This window comes from Heliangelus exortis, chromosome 13, assembly GCF_036169615.1.
Source record: "Heliangelus exortis chromosome 13, bHelExo1.hap1, whole genome shotgun sequence".
Lineage (NCBI taxonomy): Eukaryota > Metazoa > Chordata > Aves > Apodiformes > Trochilidae > Heliangelus > Heliangelus exortis.
This window is the reverse complement of record NC_092434.1, coordinates 12,758,426-12,774,296: the sequence shown is the minus strand read 5'-3', so window position 1 is coordinate 12,774,296 and position 15,871 is coordinate 12,758,426. Positions and strand designations below refer to the sequence as shown.

At 40.1% G+C, this 15,871-nt stretch overlaps 2 protein-coding genes across 8 annotated transcripts in view; one reads left to right on the top strand and one right to left on the bottom strand.

The window, feature by feature from the left end:
• Positions 1-15,871, bottom strand: part of CYLD (CYLD lysine 63 deubiquitinase) — a 76,988-nt gene that overhangs the window by 22,286 nt on the left and 38,831 nt on the right. For 2 of the 6 annotated variants that reach the window (XM_071756885.1, XM_071756886.1), the window contains exon 1: positions 3,716-3,858. The gene's annotated coding sequence lies outside the window, so the exon portion shown is untranslated. Of the gene's footprint in view, positions 1-2,358; positions 2,461-3,715; positions 3,869-4,386; positions 4,496-15,871 lie in introns of those variants that run through there. The other 4 variants (XM_071756882.1, XM_071756881.1, XM_071756884.1 and 1 more) reach the window with 4 other exon arrangements.
• On the top strand, positions 8,912-15,482 carry SNX20 (sorting nexin 20). 2 transcript variants are annotated; one of them, XM_071756880.1, is made up of 4 exons: positions 8,912-9,122; positions 10,330-10,501; positions 11,720-11,871; positions 14,355-15,482. In XM_071756880.1, exons 2-4 carry the CDS (start codon positions 10,336-10,338, stop codon positions 15,021-15,023), a joined length of 987 nt encoding a protein of 328 aa, XP_071612981.1. In that variant the 5' UTR covers positions 8,912-9,122; positions 10,330-10,335; the 3' UTR covers positions 15,024-15,482. The 2 variants fall into 2 exon arrangements, with proteins under 2 accessions (XP_071612981.1, XP_071612980.1); XM_071756879.1 differs by having other exon boundaries at positions 10,327-10,501.

Below are 15,871 nucleotides of genomic sequence, written 5' to 3'. Positions count from 1 at the left end.
AAGCAAGAGGCTATGGAAAAAGCATAATGAAATGCAGAAAAAAAATAGGTTAGTGAAAGAAAAAAAAAAAATAAAAAAAATCTTAATTTCAGATAAACAGGGATAAATATCCACTATCCTGCTCAGGTTTACAAACAGTACTTTATGGACACTTTCCACTGCAAAGATCTTGCCCCTTGCTTAGCGAGTGCTTATGTCTGACAGAGCATATTGCATCTGTCCTCCTGCATACCATTTTGATTTAGTGAAGCAGAAAATTGTGTTAATGTAATAAAGCAACAGAAAATAGATACTTCGGTAATTTGTAACAGTTGTTTCTTTAAATAATAGAATTTTCCAGTTCCAGTAAGCAAAAAACAATGAATGAAACACAAGTTGTACCAGCACTGCAGCATGGGATTCTGCAGAAAAACCTGGACACTTTTTCCATTTTAGAAAGATAAGTCACTTCAACAAAAAATAGAACTTTCAATTATTAAAATAGCCTGGAAGGGAACACCTTAGTTAAGTATCACCCTAAGAATTATAGTTCACAATCAGTAAACTAACAAGAAAAATCTGAAAATACTTAATTGCACATGGCAGTCAATACAAAAACAAAATACATACCCCGTATATATATATGTCTGTAGCTTAGATCATAAAGAACAGCACACAGTAACTCAACAGGATTTTCTGTTCTTCTAAATATGACAAAAAAGGGTATTTTTTATTCAAGAAAATTTTGACATGTCAATTTTCCTTTACTCTCAGACGCCACAGGTTGCATTCAGTTAAAGGAGAATCCTAAGTATTATTATTTATGTATTAAACTTCAGTAAATAAAAAGCAAATATTCTTTTTCCTTGTGTCTCCTCTTGCTACCATAACGCTCCAGAACTTTTCTCTGGTGACATTCTAATACCATAACATTTCTGTTTCTTCCACTCAGTTTGATTACAGCTTCAGAAGCTATCAGAAAGCAATGGTATCCTGCAGTACTATAACTGTTTTCATCCACTGTTTTTAAACAACAAAAAAGAGTATTTAACACAACTCCTACAAAGAAGTACCAGCAACCACAGAAATTTGTGCCAAGTAGCATCTTTCAGTCACCAGGAACTCACATTTCTGTGAGCCACTGGCAAGGCTCTGGTACCATAGAGCCACTAGAACTGAACACAGCATTCTCATCCTCACAGGTGTCACACATGGTGTTAAGGTCATCATCACAATTCCACACAGCTGCTGCAGGAATTGTGTGGTTTTAAGTGCTTCCACCTGCACAGTAATTAACACCTGACGACCAGAACCTGGACAGTTTCAGACCTCACAGAGATAAAGTCTGGTAAACTGTCCATTTGTTTTCAAGTTTAAAAACACTTTTCTTCACTTTTATTTGACACACATAAATGGGCTTTCATGTTTGTTGATTATTAACAACAAAATTCTGACACCAATATCAGACTGAAATAGTTATATTTACTACCAGAACTGATGAGGAACACAACAGGATCTATGCCTAACACTCCCCCCAAAAAACATGCCTAAATGACCAGAAGCTCTTGTATGTCTACTCAGGTATTAAAATAGAGTTCCATCCCAGGTATATCTAGTTTCCTCCCTTTACTTCTTCTAGACACTGTGAAAAAATGTATGATCTTGCTCTTCATAGTTCCATTTTATGTTCTCAGCTTTGAAAATCTGATGTACTTGACTTCCCTTTTTACCAGCCATTCCACTTAAGTTACCCCACCCCCAATACACTTCAAGCAAGTATCTCTGACAATAGAGCAATCCTGACCTTTCCTATGTTACTTTTAGAAACAATTATTTTTAATAAATGTGTATGAAACACTATGCTAAGAGGGAAGTCGGCTCAGAACTTAAAAAAAAAGTAGCTTTTATTAAAAGTAATATTATATCTACTTTTTAGTAAGTATTCCTGCTTGTAGGTCCGTTGTGGCAATATTACATAATCTGCATGTGTTTAGAAGAAAAGTGTTAGGAAATATAAAGCTACAACTCCAAAAAGTGTTTTTTCCCTTTAAGAAGAAATTCATTATAAAGTTCCTTCCTTAAAAAACTTATCTACCATTAATTTCCCTGCCAAAGAAAATAGACAGGTCTAAAAACCAAAACTTCTTTATTTAGTATAAAAATGGTTAAGTCAGGATTTTAACAGCATAGAAAAACTTGCTAAAAAGGATGTGAAATTCTGGCAATAGATCAGAATTACATTTACATAAACCATATGTTTTTTACAGCCATTTTTCTATGAAATTGATTACTCTGCAAGTGAAGTATACCCACTGAACAAGACGTACACACGTATCAGACTAACACCAGAATAAAATATTTGACCTCAGTATGAATTACCTTGGGAACCATAAATTCTGCTTAGCAATGAAACATCATTGCACTGCACAACATGCCAGCAACTACAACACTTTCTGCGGGAATATTTCACCCTCACAACAGAGGTGTAAGTGTCAGAACCTGTTCCACTGTGTTCTTTACTCCACCTATGACCTGAGTTATTTCCATGCTCAAAGGCTTTTGGGAAAGCCTTTCCTCAGGCAAAGCACAGATATGACTGCAACACTACATACTTAGGGAAAAAAAAATTACAGAATATGAGAAGTAGGCACAATAAGGTACCTGACTTCAAAGCTTCCCTCACTGCCTTTTTTTTCCCCCCATCTTCAGTCACTGCTGTCACCACAGAGACATCATAAGAACAGTTTGCCATGAAATATGAGAACTTTGTTTCTACCCTGCAGTAGCCTCAGATGAACTATTCAGAGCTGTTTGAATCAGCTGTCACGTTTCAGCATAAACACGCAAGTCTGTATCTCTGACTCAGAATGTAAAATTAAGAGGCTACAATTAATTATAGTTTTCCTGCAGAACTTTCACTTTAAATACCAAGTTTTAAATACCTGAAATGCAAAATTATGTTCTTCAACAGAAGCCATATTCAAAGAAAAGGCTAAAACTAGGAGTAAGTAAAATTAGTTGCAGCTCAAATAGCACGGAATTACATGACCAAAATACAATCCATCAAAGAAAAAAAAAAAAAAGTGTTTCTTAAAAATAGCATTTGAAATACTGCCTGATACAAATAGGCTTATACTGGCAACATGACTTCCTAAAAAAAATATAGCTGAAGAACTCCACTAAAACTTGTGAGGCGTCATAAATTTGATTTTATTTTTCTATCCCAGAAGACCAAAAATCATTCTTAACTATCAGAATGCTCTGGCATTACTAGATTTAGCAAGTATACACCAACCAACACACCACCATCACTCTTCTGCCGACAACCGTTCCCTCAAGATGCCATGCAAGTCCTCTCAATCCAAATACATACGCCCGCTGGGCGCTTAGGAACCGGACAGGGAAGGAAAACCCCGGGACACTTTGGAGCCGGAGCAACGGACGGCCCAAGGCTTCGCGCTCACACCCAGGGCCCAGGCTCGGCTCCCTGGCTCGACCCTGCCGAGAGCTAACCCCACCCCGGAGCCGGCCCAGCCCGGCCTCACCGCTCTCCGCCGCAGAGCCAGCCTGGCCCGCAGCGATCACTCCTGCAGCGCGAGGCCAGGGGCCGGAGAGAGCGGCCTGAGGCGCCTCAGGCGGGACCAGGCCGCGCCGCTGCCTCGCCCCTACCTGACGGCGCCGAGCAACGTCCCACAGCACCGCCGGACACCGCGGGACCCCTCGCTCCCTTACTCACCTCCTCATCTCTAGCCCCGCACCTCAGCGCCCCGCTCGCCTGCGGGACTTCCCCGGCTCACAGCCCCGCAGCGCTCGGCACCGCCGCCCCGCCCGCTCCCCGCGCCCTCATCGTCGCAATCGCAGCTGCAGCTGCAACCGAAACGCCCCCTGCTGCCCCGGAGAGCCCGCCCACCCGCCCCTCACAGCCAATCACAGCGCCTCGGCGCAGCCGCTTGGTAGCGCTATTGGCGAAGAGCGCTGCCAGGTAAGGAGGAGCTGCGGGGTTTCCCCACCATCAAGATAGTGTGAGCCGCAGGGGCGGGTCAGTGCGAGGCGGCCGGCAGAGCGCTCAGCATTGAGGGCGCTGATTGGTCCCGCGGAGCGGGAAGGCGGGACCTGGGGAGCTGCGGAGGGGCTGATTGGGCGGCCGGGGCAGCGCTGGGGGTGAAAGAGGCTGAGGGGCGGCTGCCTGGGGTGGTTACCGGCGCTGGGCCTCCGGTACGGGCGACGCCTTCCCGTTCTTCAGGGCGCGCTCCTGCTGGGCTGCCCGAGGGACGGTGCTCTCCAGACCTCCCTGGAAGGGGATCGAGGGGGTGGCACTCCCACCTCTTGACTAGCGGTGGGCCTGCGTGCCAGGGAAGCTCCCGGGGAGGGTTCCGGTACCGGTTTTCAGTGCCGTTTACTACTCACCTCCGGTGAACCGCGACCGTGTCTCTGGATCCGCAGCGCGGCTGAGGGTGCGGAACTCCCTGCAGATCAGGAGGCGCTCGGCGGGTCCGGGCGGGCTGAAGCCGGCATCCTGCGGGACGAGAGGAAAGGAGAGAAGTCAGGGCTATGCGGCAGCCCCGTCAGAAACCCCGAACGGGGCAGCGGGGCTGCTCGCCAAGATGGCAGCAGCGATCCCGGCAGTGCTGTGCCAGGGCGGGCTGTTCCCGGCACACGGCACCGAACCGCTGGGTGAGCTCGGGGCTGTCGTTCCCAGTACCCCTCATGAGACCCGGGACTGTCTGTCAGTGTCATACTCGGTCTGGCTTCAATGTCCAGTCCTGAAATACTTTTACTCTAAAGTTGTGTAAGCAATGCTACTGAATATTTAATTTAATAAAAGCCAAATGTAGCTCCTCTTTAACCATCCTACTTATGAATGTGACTCTGCCTGAATGCTGCACTGTTTTATCCACTTGGCAGAGTTTTTCATATATAGCGAATTTTTCTTAAATACTGAGACAACGAACTCTGGAGAGACAAGAGCTGCTCAAAAGGAGAGTTAGGTTTAAAGGCTCTCATCACACATTCAACATTTCCAGAAGACCATATTTATTTTTAGAGAATAGCTTTTTTAATCGTTTTTTTCTAAACTGATATTCTATTTTAAGCTCATGCTTATTTTTTAAAGAATAAATAGTGAAAAGTTACTAAGATGCATGTGTTACATTTCTTCCTTTTGCAGAGCACACAGCAAACCCAGGTTATGCTCTGCTAATCCTCCAGGTGGCTATCTATCCACACCAGCTGCCTTTCCCTCCATTTGTGGAGCTGCCTTTTATGCATTAGCATGGCTGCTATAAATAGCTATCCCAAATTTCATTATGTTTACATTTTGAATATAAATAAATTGCATGTGAAACGTGACTATTTGTTTTAGCCTAAGTACACCATAATTATATTTGAGAAGCAAAGGGGACAGAGACATTATAATAATATTGAAATACTCAAGAGGAATGACTACACATAGAATACCTAATAACTCAAAACCAGATATTTAAAAACATTTCTCTATTCCATGTAATTATGTACTTAACCCTCTATGATTTTAGCAGGAAGAATGACCAACACAGACCATTTAGCTTCATATCCTATTGACCCACTGGGCTTGCATTACAGCTCTGTGTCACTGACAGACCACAGATGAAAGGCAGGACAAGACTGTTATTTACTCTAAAGCTCCTTCATACTCCTTTAGATGTATAAAGGAGCTGTAAAGTGTTAACAGGGCTTTGGCAGTATAAAATGGGCCTGTTATATTTCTTTCATGTTGAAAACCCCTTCAGTAACACCAGCACAAGATATTTGCTATTAAATGGCAAATTAGTTCTTCAAACTGCACTCTTCTTAAGAGTTGTGTTTTGTAATAATGAAATATGGTAAACAAATGCCACTTTCAAATGACACAACACCATACAATTGAATGTTACACAAATAGCATGGAACAGAATTTTGTGCTGTGTCAGCATAGGAGTATGGTGTTCATTTATCATGGTATCACCCCAAAAGTGCAAAACATTCATGCAGAACAGCTGAATTTTTCACTACTTCAGACATGGAAATGGTAGGTATTTATGTAGCTGCACTAGAACAGGGAAGGCTCTTGAAGAAGGATCAAACACATTACAGCACTATCTAAATATCAGTTATGTGATGAAAGTGGACCTGGATAATTATGTTAGGTATTTCTTCCTCCTCTTTTTTTTTTTTTTTTTTTTTTTTTTTTCCTCTCATTATCTACAGTTTAAGGAACAAGATGGTGTAAGGATTAGTTACATAGTTAGGGGCCTGAGAGGAAAAAGCAGCAGAGACTCTGTGAGGTTGTCTGAAGCTGTATTTCTTAGGATAAAACGTGAAGAGTATTTTGTAATAGGGATATTACTGCCACATGCTTTAACAAGAATATTTAACAAGAATAACAAAATGACAGTAAAATCTGCCAGTAAACTTCAGTTTGTGTATAACATTGGTTCAAGTCAATTTTTCAGGCTGATACCACTTTTGTATTCTGTGGCTAAATAGTGTGTCTGTCTGGGTTCATATAATCTATCTGACTGAGAAAACGTGAACTGGCCAAATCAGGGTATAAATCAAGGCAGAATGTTTTACACTATTGCAACAGTTCCTTCTGGTTCTTTAACCATCAAAAGCACAAAAAATGGTCTTTCAATTCAGTCATCCTTGACAAAGCATTGCAGAGCTAGCTCATCTGGTGGCTGGTTACCAAGTTTTATACATACACTTTCAAGTTGGTCTTCCTAAAATGAGTTATTTCATATTAACCCAGTATGGACAAACTGACTCCTAAGATAACCACTTTTATGCACTGCAGAGTTATGACTTTAACCTTGCCTCACTCTTGTGTTATTGCAGAGCACTATTTTTCCACATCCCTTGGCAGATGCATTTTAGCATTTAATATGTGCCAAAGTCAGTGCTTTCACAGAATACAAACCTGAGTGAGGAAGTGCACGAAGATCCCTTTTCCACTGCTATGACAGAACATGCTTTTCCATCAAAATTTACCACAGTTTTATGAATAGTCAGTGTAAGTGCACTGTGCCCATCTCTCAGAATGGTATTGTGAAAATTTCCCTTTGCCACTGCCTAAGTATTAAGCACACAGTATTAAGAGCACTGAAAGTGGGACTGAGGACCTAAAAGGAAAGACACTAGTTATTCATTCTGCTAGCAAACGCCACTGTATACTGTGGACTTCTTTTGAATGTGCTAATCCAGCATTTTAAAATGCTGCCAGACTAACAAAACTGAGTCCCAGTGAACAGCCAAGGACTATCTGGACCAAACCTGAGCTTATGGGAACAGTATGAGCAACAGCAGCCTGCTAAACCTGCTGAGGATGTCATGGATCCTGGGCACAAGGAACCTGTTCAGTAACAGCTGGCTCCTCTACTGAGGTAGGCAGAATTCTTGCAGAACACCACTGACTTGTAAATTATTTCATGTCAGGCAGCCATGCTCATAACATTTCACTTTTCTTTAATCTTCCAGGTTAATTTTGACTCAGACTTACTTATTCTGAAATAACTGAAAGTATAGGTCATACTTAATACACTGAAAAATATACTTTCAGCTTTATCAAGGGCAGGACAATAGCAGTGAGCATCACAAAATAATATATTGCTTTTTGGCAACACATAAATTAACAGATTCAGAATTCAAAGCTTAGATACATCTGTGAGCAGTCAGCATGAGTGAAATGCACTGAAATTCCCCTTGGTTTTTGCTCATAATTGTAACCAAATCCATAAATCTAACTTTAAAAGAACGAGACTGAAGCCAGAAACCCATGCCTTGTCTGCACTTAAAAGGGTTGGCTGGTATAGCAACACCTTAGAGCTGTATTGGCAAGCAGAGATTTCTGGTATAACTTAAATCACTTTCTGCATGGAACACACTAACCCAGCTAAAGGGCTCTGCCAAAACAACAGCATCTACACCAGGGCTTTTGCCAGTATGCCTGTAGCTCCATGGGAGTGATTTTTCATCATTCTGACAGAAATCTTGGCAAAACTTCTACATTTAGACTGAGTCCAAGTTGAAGTTGGCATTGTTTTATGTTGGAAATAAAGGAGAAGAGAGACATTGCCAGTTTATGGCCCTGGTTTTACATTTTAAATTGTTTGTTCTAAAGGAATGTGTGGGGCAGGATCCATGTGGTCCTTTGGATGTCTGCCTTCCACATTTGTACTGCATTAAAATCACTTGGTTTTTCACTGAGTGAGGTTTGGCAATAGGGAAATGACATTACTAAAAAAAAAACATAGTGTCTGTATTATTTACCCCAGAAATAGCTATCCTGGTGCTTTAAAGCAAAGTGAAGTGAGCTGCCAAAGGAAGCTTCCGGGCCAAAGGACATGGATTAATGTGTCACTCTTCTTCAGCTTTGCCCTCAGTTCAACAAAGAATTTAAGCACAGGATTAATTTTAGGCACCCACATAAGCCCATCTCAAGTTTAGTAGTAATGTCAGATACGGTAATTTTCCTTTTTCAACCTTAATTAAGCAGATATTTGAAATTAAGTATATGTTTAAGCACTGTACAGAATCAGGATTTCTGTCAGAAGTGCAAGTTTACATAGAGTGAGGCTATCTATAGTGGTACCATCTGCATTTTCTTTCATTAACTCAATGTTCAGTCTGAATTTTAAAGATGTCCCAAGGGGCTTATTTTTCACATAAGTGCACTTAGGTATTTGCCTTTTTTTTTCCTAATCTCTCTTTTGCTAAGAGGTTTTTTGGTTTCAGAAATCCACGCAGAGAAGATTCCATTGATTTTCTAATTGCATTTACTGTTCAAGCCTTTCCTTTCTGCCAGACTTTTTGTGTGCACGGGTAATCTTGACACTGGGGTTTGCAAACCCGCCCTTGCTGCCGGAGCGGGACCGCAGGCACCGGGGCTGCTGGAGCCAGAGAGGAACCTCCTGCGTAATCAGCCAGCACTGAACCAGTGAGCCAATTGGACGAGGAAGTCTGATTTAATCAAGGCTTCTTCCTTCCTTTTTGTAAAAAACCAGAATCTGCTTGTTAGAAGAAAACACAGGCGCATTTGGCTGTGTTTTGAAATACGAAGCAGGCTTTTCATGACTTCGTACCTACTACTCCTGCACCACAACTAAAAACTCCTCAGCAGTCCCCAGGTGAGTGGTTTGTGCACCTGAGTTTCTAGTGCTTCAGCTCAGTGTAACAGGAGTGGCATTTACCCTGAAACGGAACAGGATGAGTGCCTGTTGACAGTAAAAGGGTGTAATTTGTGCAGAGTTTTGTATTGGTTTTGATTTAAAAAATATGTAAAAAATATGTAAAAAATAAATAGCTTATTTAAAAGAACTTAAAATTATTTTTAGCTGTGAAGCTTTGTATGAAGTGCAGAGAGTTTTCAAGGCAGACACATTCAAGGCACAAGGCTTGAGTATTCTAACATTCACTTCTGCATTCTTCTGTTTAGAAGTGTGCTGTGTTTCTCTGGTAAATATTGCTTTTAAGTGCTATTTTTATATATGTACACACATATATATCTGTATCTTACTTATATGAAGTTCAATATATATAAAAATATATATCTTGAATATAAATACAGTTTTGCTTATAAGGTTATAGCAATGTGCAACAAAGAAAAATTTGTCCAAATTTGTCCGACCATTTTCATATTCCTCATTTAATGCACTACATTTGAGATTATCTTTACATTAAGCCAAATATTTGGAAGTTTATGCTCTTGGGATAAACTGTCATGATTTTCAAAGGACTGACCAGTTAGACAAGAAGTGGCTACTCTTCAGAAAGCCTAAGAGATTAGTGAAAACTTTAGCTTCCTACCCTGAAGTCCAAAATTAGGGGTTTCCATGATGCTCTTATTAAGGAGGATGACAACACATACACACTTAACCAAGCCAGGCAAAGGAAGGGTTTCTGCTAAAGGAAAGTGGTTTGCACTTCCATTATTTCCAGTAGGGGAAGTAATTGGTTTTCTTTTTATAGCCTCACATTTTGCCAGGAATCAATAGGTCTGCTGAAGGAGCTTTCTCACTTCTGTGTCCACCATTGCATAATTGTGTGGTAGACAAGTGGAGGTAAAATGATATGTGGTAACATCCCTGTCCTAAACCCTCTCATTACTTAACAACCACTGCTTGGGCATTATTTTTACATTTGGAACAGGGAGACTTGTTTTTTTTTTAGCGTAGGTTGTGCTCTGATTTTCACCTGTTGGCTGAATTGTAACTAACTGAACACAGCATCCTAGCAAAGTTGTTTGGATCCTCTTAGAATTTTTTCAACTGCTAGTATAATACAATGATGTAACAGGTAAGGTTTTTTGTAATCTTTTTTGTAATCTTTCAGTAGCTTGCCATGGACCAAGACTCACACTGTACAGCAGAAAGGGAACTGTTAGAAGCTGTAAACAGAATTACTACATTTTCTACCAGAAGTCCAGAGGATGAAGAGCAAACTCAACCCAAAGCTGAAATTTCATGTCAAGTGAGAAAAGAAAACCCAGAAAAAGATGACCAGCAAGGTTGATATTCTCCTTGAATTTTCATGTAGCTATTTATAGCCTTAATCTTTTATACTAAAACCTTTGATTTATTTATTAGAGCTTTAGTCCAGATTTACACTGATATAGTCCACTGAAAATAAACCTTGATTTAACTTGTAGTAATAAGGTAGCAAAAATGAAAGAGATGCACATTCTGCTGTGCATATGCACACAGTTTTCCTTTTAAATCCCTTCCACCTAAAATGTGTACCAGTCTTAGGAGAGCATTTTCTATAAATCAGAAAACCTGAACTTCTTGGCAGTGTGAGCAAGGATGCCAAGACTGAAGCTAATCTCAAGCAGTAGTCACCCACATGCCTCATACAGAGGCAGCATTGAACTTTCACTATGCTTAAAATTGCTGTCATCTGTTATTAAATAAATTTTTATATATAATCCAAAATATATATAACCACATCAAGATTTTCAGCCTGCAAAGATGCCATAATCACCACCTCTCTTATGAAATCTATACTTTGCAGTGATTGAGCCAAACCTCAAAGATCTTGACAACTGAAACTGTGGCCAGATGATTAAGAATAAGGAAAAGTGGGGGCAGTGAAGGAGGACTAAGGTTCCTTTACAATACTATTACTGCATCAAGCTGTTATCTTCCCATTAATTTATGGTCATTCTCCACTGTCTGAATGTTAGACACATTGCAGGCTGACTTCAGCTGACTGCATCGACAGAGACATTGTTGATTGGAAATTGGCACTGGTGTGCCAACTGAAATACATATATTCCATTTCTTATATCCACTTTGCTAGCCTTTATGTCACCTGCTAAAAAGAGTCAGCAGTTTTAAAAGAGAGAGAAATCAACCTTTTGAAAAGATACAAATGTCCTTGTAAGCAATGTCTTCAACCAGTTGTCCTATATTTTTCTATAAGCATGTGTATATCTGTGTGTATGATGCAATATTTCTTGTCTATTTTTTCTATAACTTTGTATTCTGCATCTGATTTGACATCTTTCAAAATTTCGGACCACAACAGCTTTACTCAAAGAATCTGGACCTGTCTTTATTATCAGTTATTATTATCAATTATTTTATCTGTATTTTATTTTATTATTTTAATTTATTTTGCTATTATAGCAACAGAAATTTTAAGCTCTCCTCTCACAATAAATGTGTAAGAATTTTCTTTCCAAATGCAAAGGTTATAACCTGAAATACTAAATATGTTGGTTTAGATTCCAATGCATCATTAAGTCCCAACTCTTCAATGACCACCAAGGAGCTTCAGGAATACTGGAGGAATGAAAAACGCCAGTGCAGACAAGTCAAACTCCTTTTTGAAATCCCATCAACCAGAATTGTAGAGCACCACTTATCTAAATATGTGGTAAGCTAAGAAATTAATATGTAAGAAGATAATTTATTTTATTCACTCTAAAGGGGTCTGCAAGCACACAGCATGTCTCACTGCATGAAAGCCTTACTGTGGGACAAGTGTTGCAAGCCATGATCATGTTCTCACTGACTATGAGCACAGCTGGTGGAATCTCCTCCTACAAAAAAACTCTGGCACTTGGTTCATGAAATCTGCTGATATCAAGTAAATTAGTAGTTTGAATATCCAAAACAGGCAGAGCCCTGTCAACATTAAGGAAATTCACACAAGTATAAAGGTATCAGTATAGTTACATTTCCACTGAGCTAGCCTGCTGCAGCAACTGCATTGCATTTGTATAAATTCCACAGCAGAGACTTTGCACATGTGCAAAGTTCTTTGATGTTGACAAAGCCTGAGACATCCTCCAGTTAGATTGCTTGGGATCATTCCCCTTCCCTACCTGTAGCTCCATTAGTTAGTGTATTTCTGCCGTATTTTTAAGTTGAAACATGAGTATGTGGGACAACAACAGAATAGGTTGCATTTTTGTATCTTTACTCACAGTACTAACACTCAGGTCTTATTTTTGATTCTGCTTCTGGCCTACAGAAGGACTGATCAAGTCCCTTTCAGTACTCCTGTGAAATTCAAGTTTTCCTCATTTGCAACAACCTCTGAGTTCTGTAGATGGAAAATGCCATGAATCATAGTGTCGCTGATACAGGGTGTTGCACCTTGGAAGAAGTGAAGCATGTATGTGTTCTGGAGACTGCCCTATTATCTTGCTGCACCACCACCTACTGATGGGGCAGTCCATGCATACATTGAATTTTATCCAGCTTTCTAAATTGTTAAAAATTACTCTAGAATCATACAATAGCATCATAGGAGTCCTTTCTAGTCTTAATGATTCTAAGTGCATCAAGTCAAACTGTCAACCCAACACTACCATGCCAACTAAACCACATCCTGAAGTGCCACCTCTACATGTTTTTTGAACACCCGCAGGGATGGTGACTCCACCACTTTTCTGGGCAGCCTATTGCAGTGCCTGACCACTCTTTCAGTAAAGAATTTTGTCCTGATATACAATCAAAACCTCCACTGGTGCAACTTGAGGCCATTTAGTAAAACTATGGGAACAAGAGTATTCAGCATACCTATAAGTAATTAAATGTAGTTGTAAGGTACATGCCTATGCAAAAAGATTTATATTACAACAAAATTCAGACAGTTTGCATGATAGTCAAATGATAGGTAATTTCTCTTTAAGGAAAAACAAGGAAGATAATCAAACAGACACTAATGCTAGTACTGGTTTGCAGCTTTCATCATCAGCAAGGAAATGATGGCGTGAGTAGAACTGCTCTGGTTCCTGTTTAATTCAATGGAAACAGGGTGCAGTTGAATGGGAACATTGTCACCATCCAAAAGGCAGCAAGGTCACCAGCTCACATCCTTAGCTGGTGTATGGTGACACAGTTACTCTGGTCTCAGAGTGCTCCACTGGTTTACACACACTGGGGATTTGACCCTTGTTCAACATCATTATGCTTGGATCAGGACCAGAAGAGAATCTATTTACACATCACATAGCACATAAATTTTTTTTGCAGCTCTCCCATTTGTTATAGACATTTTGAGGCTAGTGAAGAGCTGAGGAGGACATACTCTTGAATACTCTTAATGTAGTACATTGTTGCTGTTAGCTGCTAGTGAAGGATTTTGGACACCGAACAGATTTTTCATAGAAATGGTTTGGGGTTTTTTTGCATTATTTGTATGCCAAGTCTGAATAACAGGACAATGATTTAGAGTGGAAAAAAGGCTTTGGAGTTGCTCCATCTTATTTTTGCACGCACCAAATACTGCTGCCAAATACTCCCTCTTCTTTCACAGCATTAATAACACCCCCAAATCCCTAGAAATGTCTGATAGAAACAACAATTCTGAGTATTATGACCAATGTAAAATAGATTACATTCAACATTAAGTCTGGGAAATCCATTCAGTTCACTGAAGATGACTGATTGCAACAGCCATGCCTGTTACAAACAAAGTACAGCTACATAAATGCTTCATAAGTGATTTCACATGCTTTAGTCTGCTGCTAGCTCATTATTCCCAGCACCTTGCAGGATCTCTTAATGTATTGTTAATCTGCAACTTATTTGCTAACTCGAATTTACTAACTTAGACAACACTAAGTTGGGTGACAAAAGTCCAAACAAGCAGAAGGTGGGAATTACTAATTTGATGGCTATAAATTTTGAAGATCAGGCCTACACTTAGAATGCACCAGAATCTTATGCAGCAGCTTCTTTGAGCCATAGGAGTATAGAAGATTTCACACATAAAACTGGTGCAGGAAAGTTTTGGCTGCTGGAACATACCAGTACAAAGTCATTTCAAAGCATTAACAGGCAAAATTTGACTGCACTGGTGCTAGAACGGTCCTTCTCATGTTTATTTTTCTGTTTTATTGTGTTTAGATGTATAAAATCATCATTTTGCAAACAGGGAGTTTTGACAGCAAGAAGTCTGTAATTGAACGGCGTTACTCAGATTTTGAGAAACTGCACAGAAATCTGCTGGAGGAATTTAGTGAAGAAATGGAAGATGTGTCCTTTCCCAAAAAAACTCTAACAGGGAACTTCACAGAAGAAATAATCAATGAGAGAAAATTAGCTTTCATGGACTACCTGAGACTTCTATATTCTATGAAATACATCCGAAGGTCGAAAAAATTTATTGACTTTTTAATAAGGCCAGAGCTTCAGGAAGCATATGGCTGCCTGCGAGGTGGCCAGTACACCAAAGCTTTGGAAATCCTTTTAGAAGTCATCGGGCTGCAGGAAAGGCTGACAAGAAGAAACCCTGTCTCGATTGTCCCAACCCTCTGTGCTATTGTGGTGTGCCACAAAGACCTGGAAAACCCTGCAAGTGCCTTTGAATATGGAGAAAAAGCTCTATCACGCCTTTGTGTGCATTCTAGCCACAGGTATTATATTCCATTGTTAGAAACAATGATCAGTTTGGCATATGAACTTGGCAAGGATTTTCTGTCTTTGCAAGAAAAACTGGAAGAATGGAAGGCAAAGAAAGATCCCATACGAGTTTTAACCCTGAAAGAACTTGCAGTTCGGGAGTATGTACAATGAACATAAACAATTTCCTTAAAGAGCAGAGCTGCCAGGTCCTCTTCCAAAACATAAACTCCTGAAAGAGTAAGAACTGGAAAGCACCAATTTGGATGACTTAACTTTATACTACTAGAAAAAATCCTAAATATCTGTCATGCTCAAAAAGGACCTTAACATTTATGTTGAAAAATATTATATTTACAGATATGAGGAACACATAAGGTATTAGGCTTATTAAGTTTTATGGTTTGCTTATGTTGAATGTATGCTATTTTGTGTGAAAAGTCATCATAGGAAAATACAGTTTTTTTACTGCTCCAGCTGAAGCCTGGTCAAACACCACCTGTCATTTCTGAGAATGATGGGTTTGGGTCTGTTCCCACTAGAGTCAACTGCTGTGGGTGGGAGGACCTAGGGGGGAGGTTTACAATCAGCTTTGGTAGCAGCAAAAAATAAAAGTGATGATCATTCTATGAATGAATATGCTTCATTTCCCTTTTGTAGCTGATACAGCTTTATGACATGCACTGAAGGCAGGTTCTTGTTTGGGGTGATCTTCCAGTGCAGCTCTGACTGGGGTGGAAAATTCATTACATGCCCTGTATACATAATGGAAAGGAACCACAGAAGGGTGCTGTTGAGGAGAACATCTGGCTAATATAAAGCTAGCATTTAATTCTTACTATCAAGCTGTGAGACACATGGCTAACAGACAGTCTGTGTTCAGCATGTGCTTCCCTGTTGCCTTTCAGAAGTTTATGTAAATCAGGCATTTTGAGTTTTACAGCCTGGTACACTATGCAGATATCATCTTGGTGGTACTGTGGTATTACAGCTGTTTCTTTCAGGGATCCAACCCACATATA

Excerpts from the sequence above, each read along its gene's own strand:
- SNX20 (XM_071756880.1), top strand. The coding sequence starts at position 10,336 with ATGGACCAAGACTCACACTGTACAGCAGAAAGGGAACTGTTAGAAGCT. Across the intron at positions 10,502-11,719 it reads AGAAAAAGATGACCAGCAAG|ATTCCAATGCATCATTAAGT; the intron begins GTTGATATTCTC and ends ATGTTGGTTTAG. Across the intron at positions 11,872-14,354 it reads ACCACTTATCTAAATATGTG|ATGTATAAAATCATCATTTT; the intron begins GTAAGCTAAGAA and ends TATTGTGTTTAG.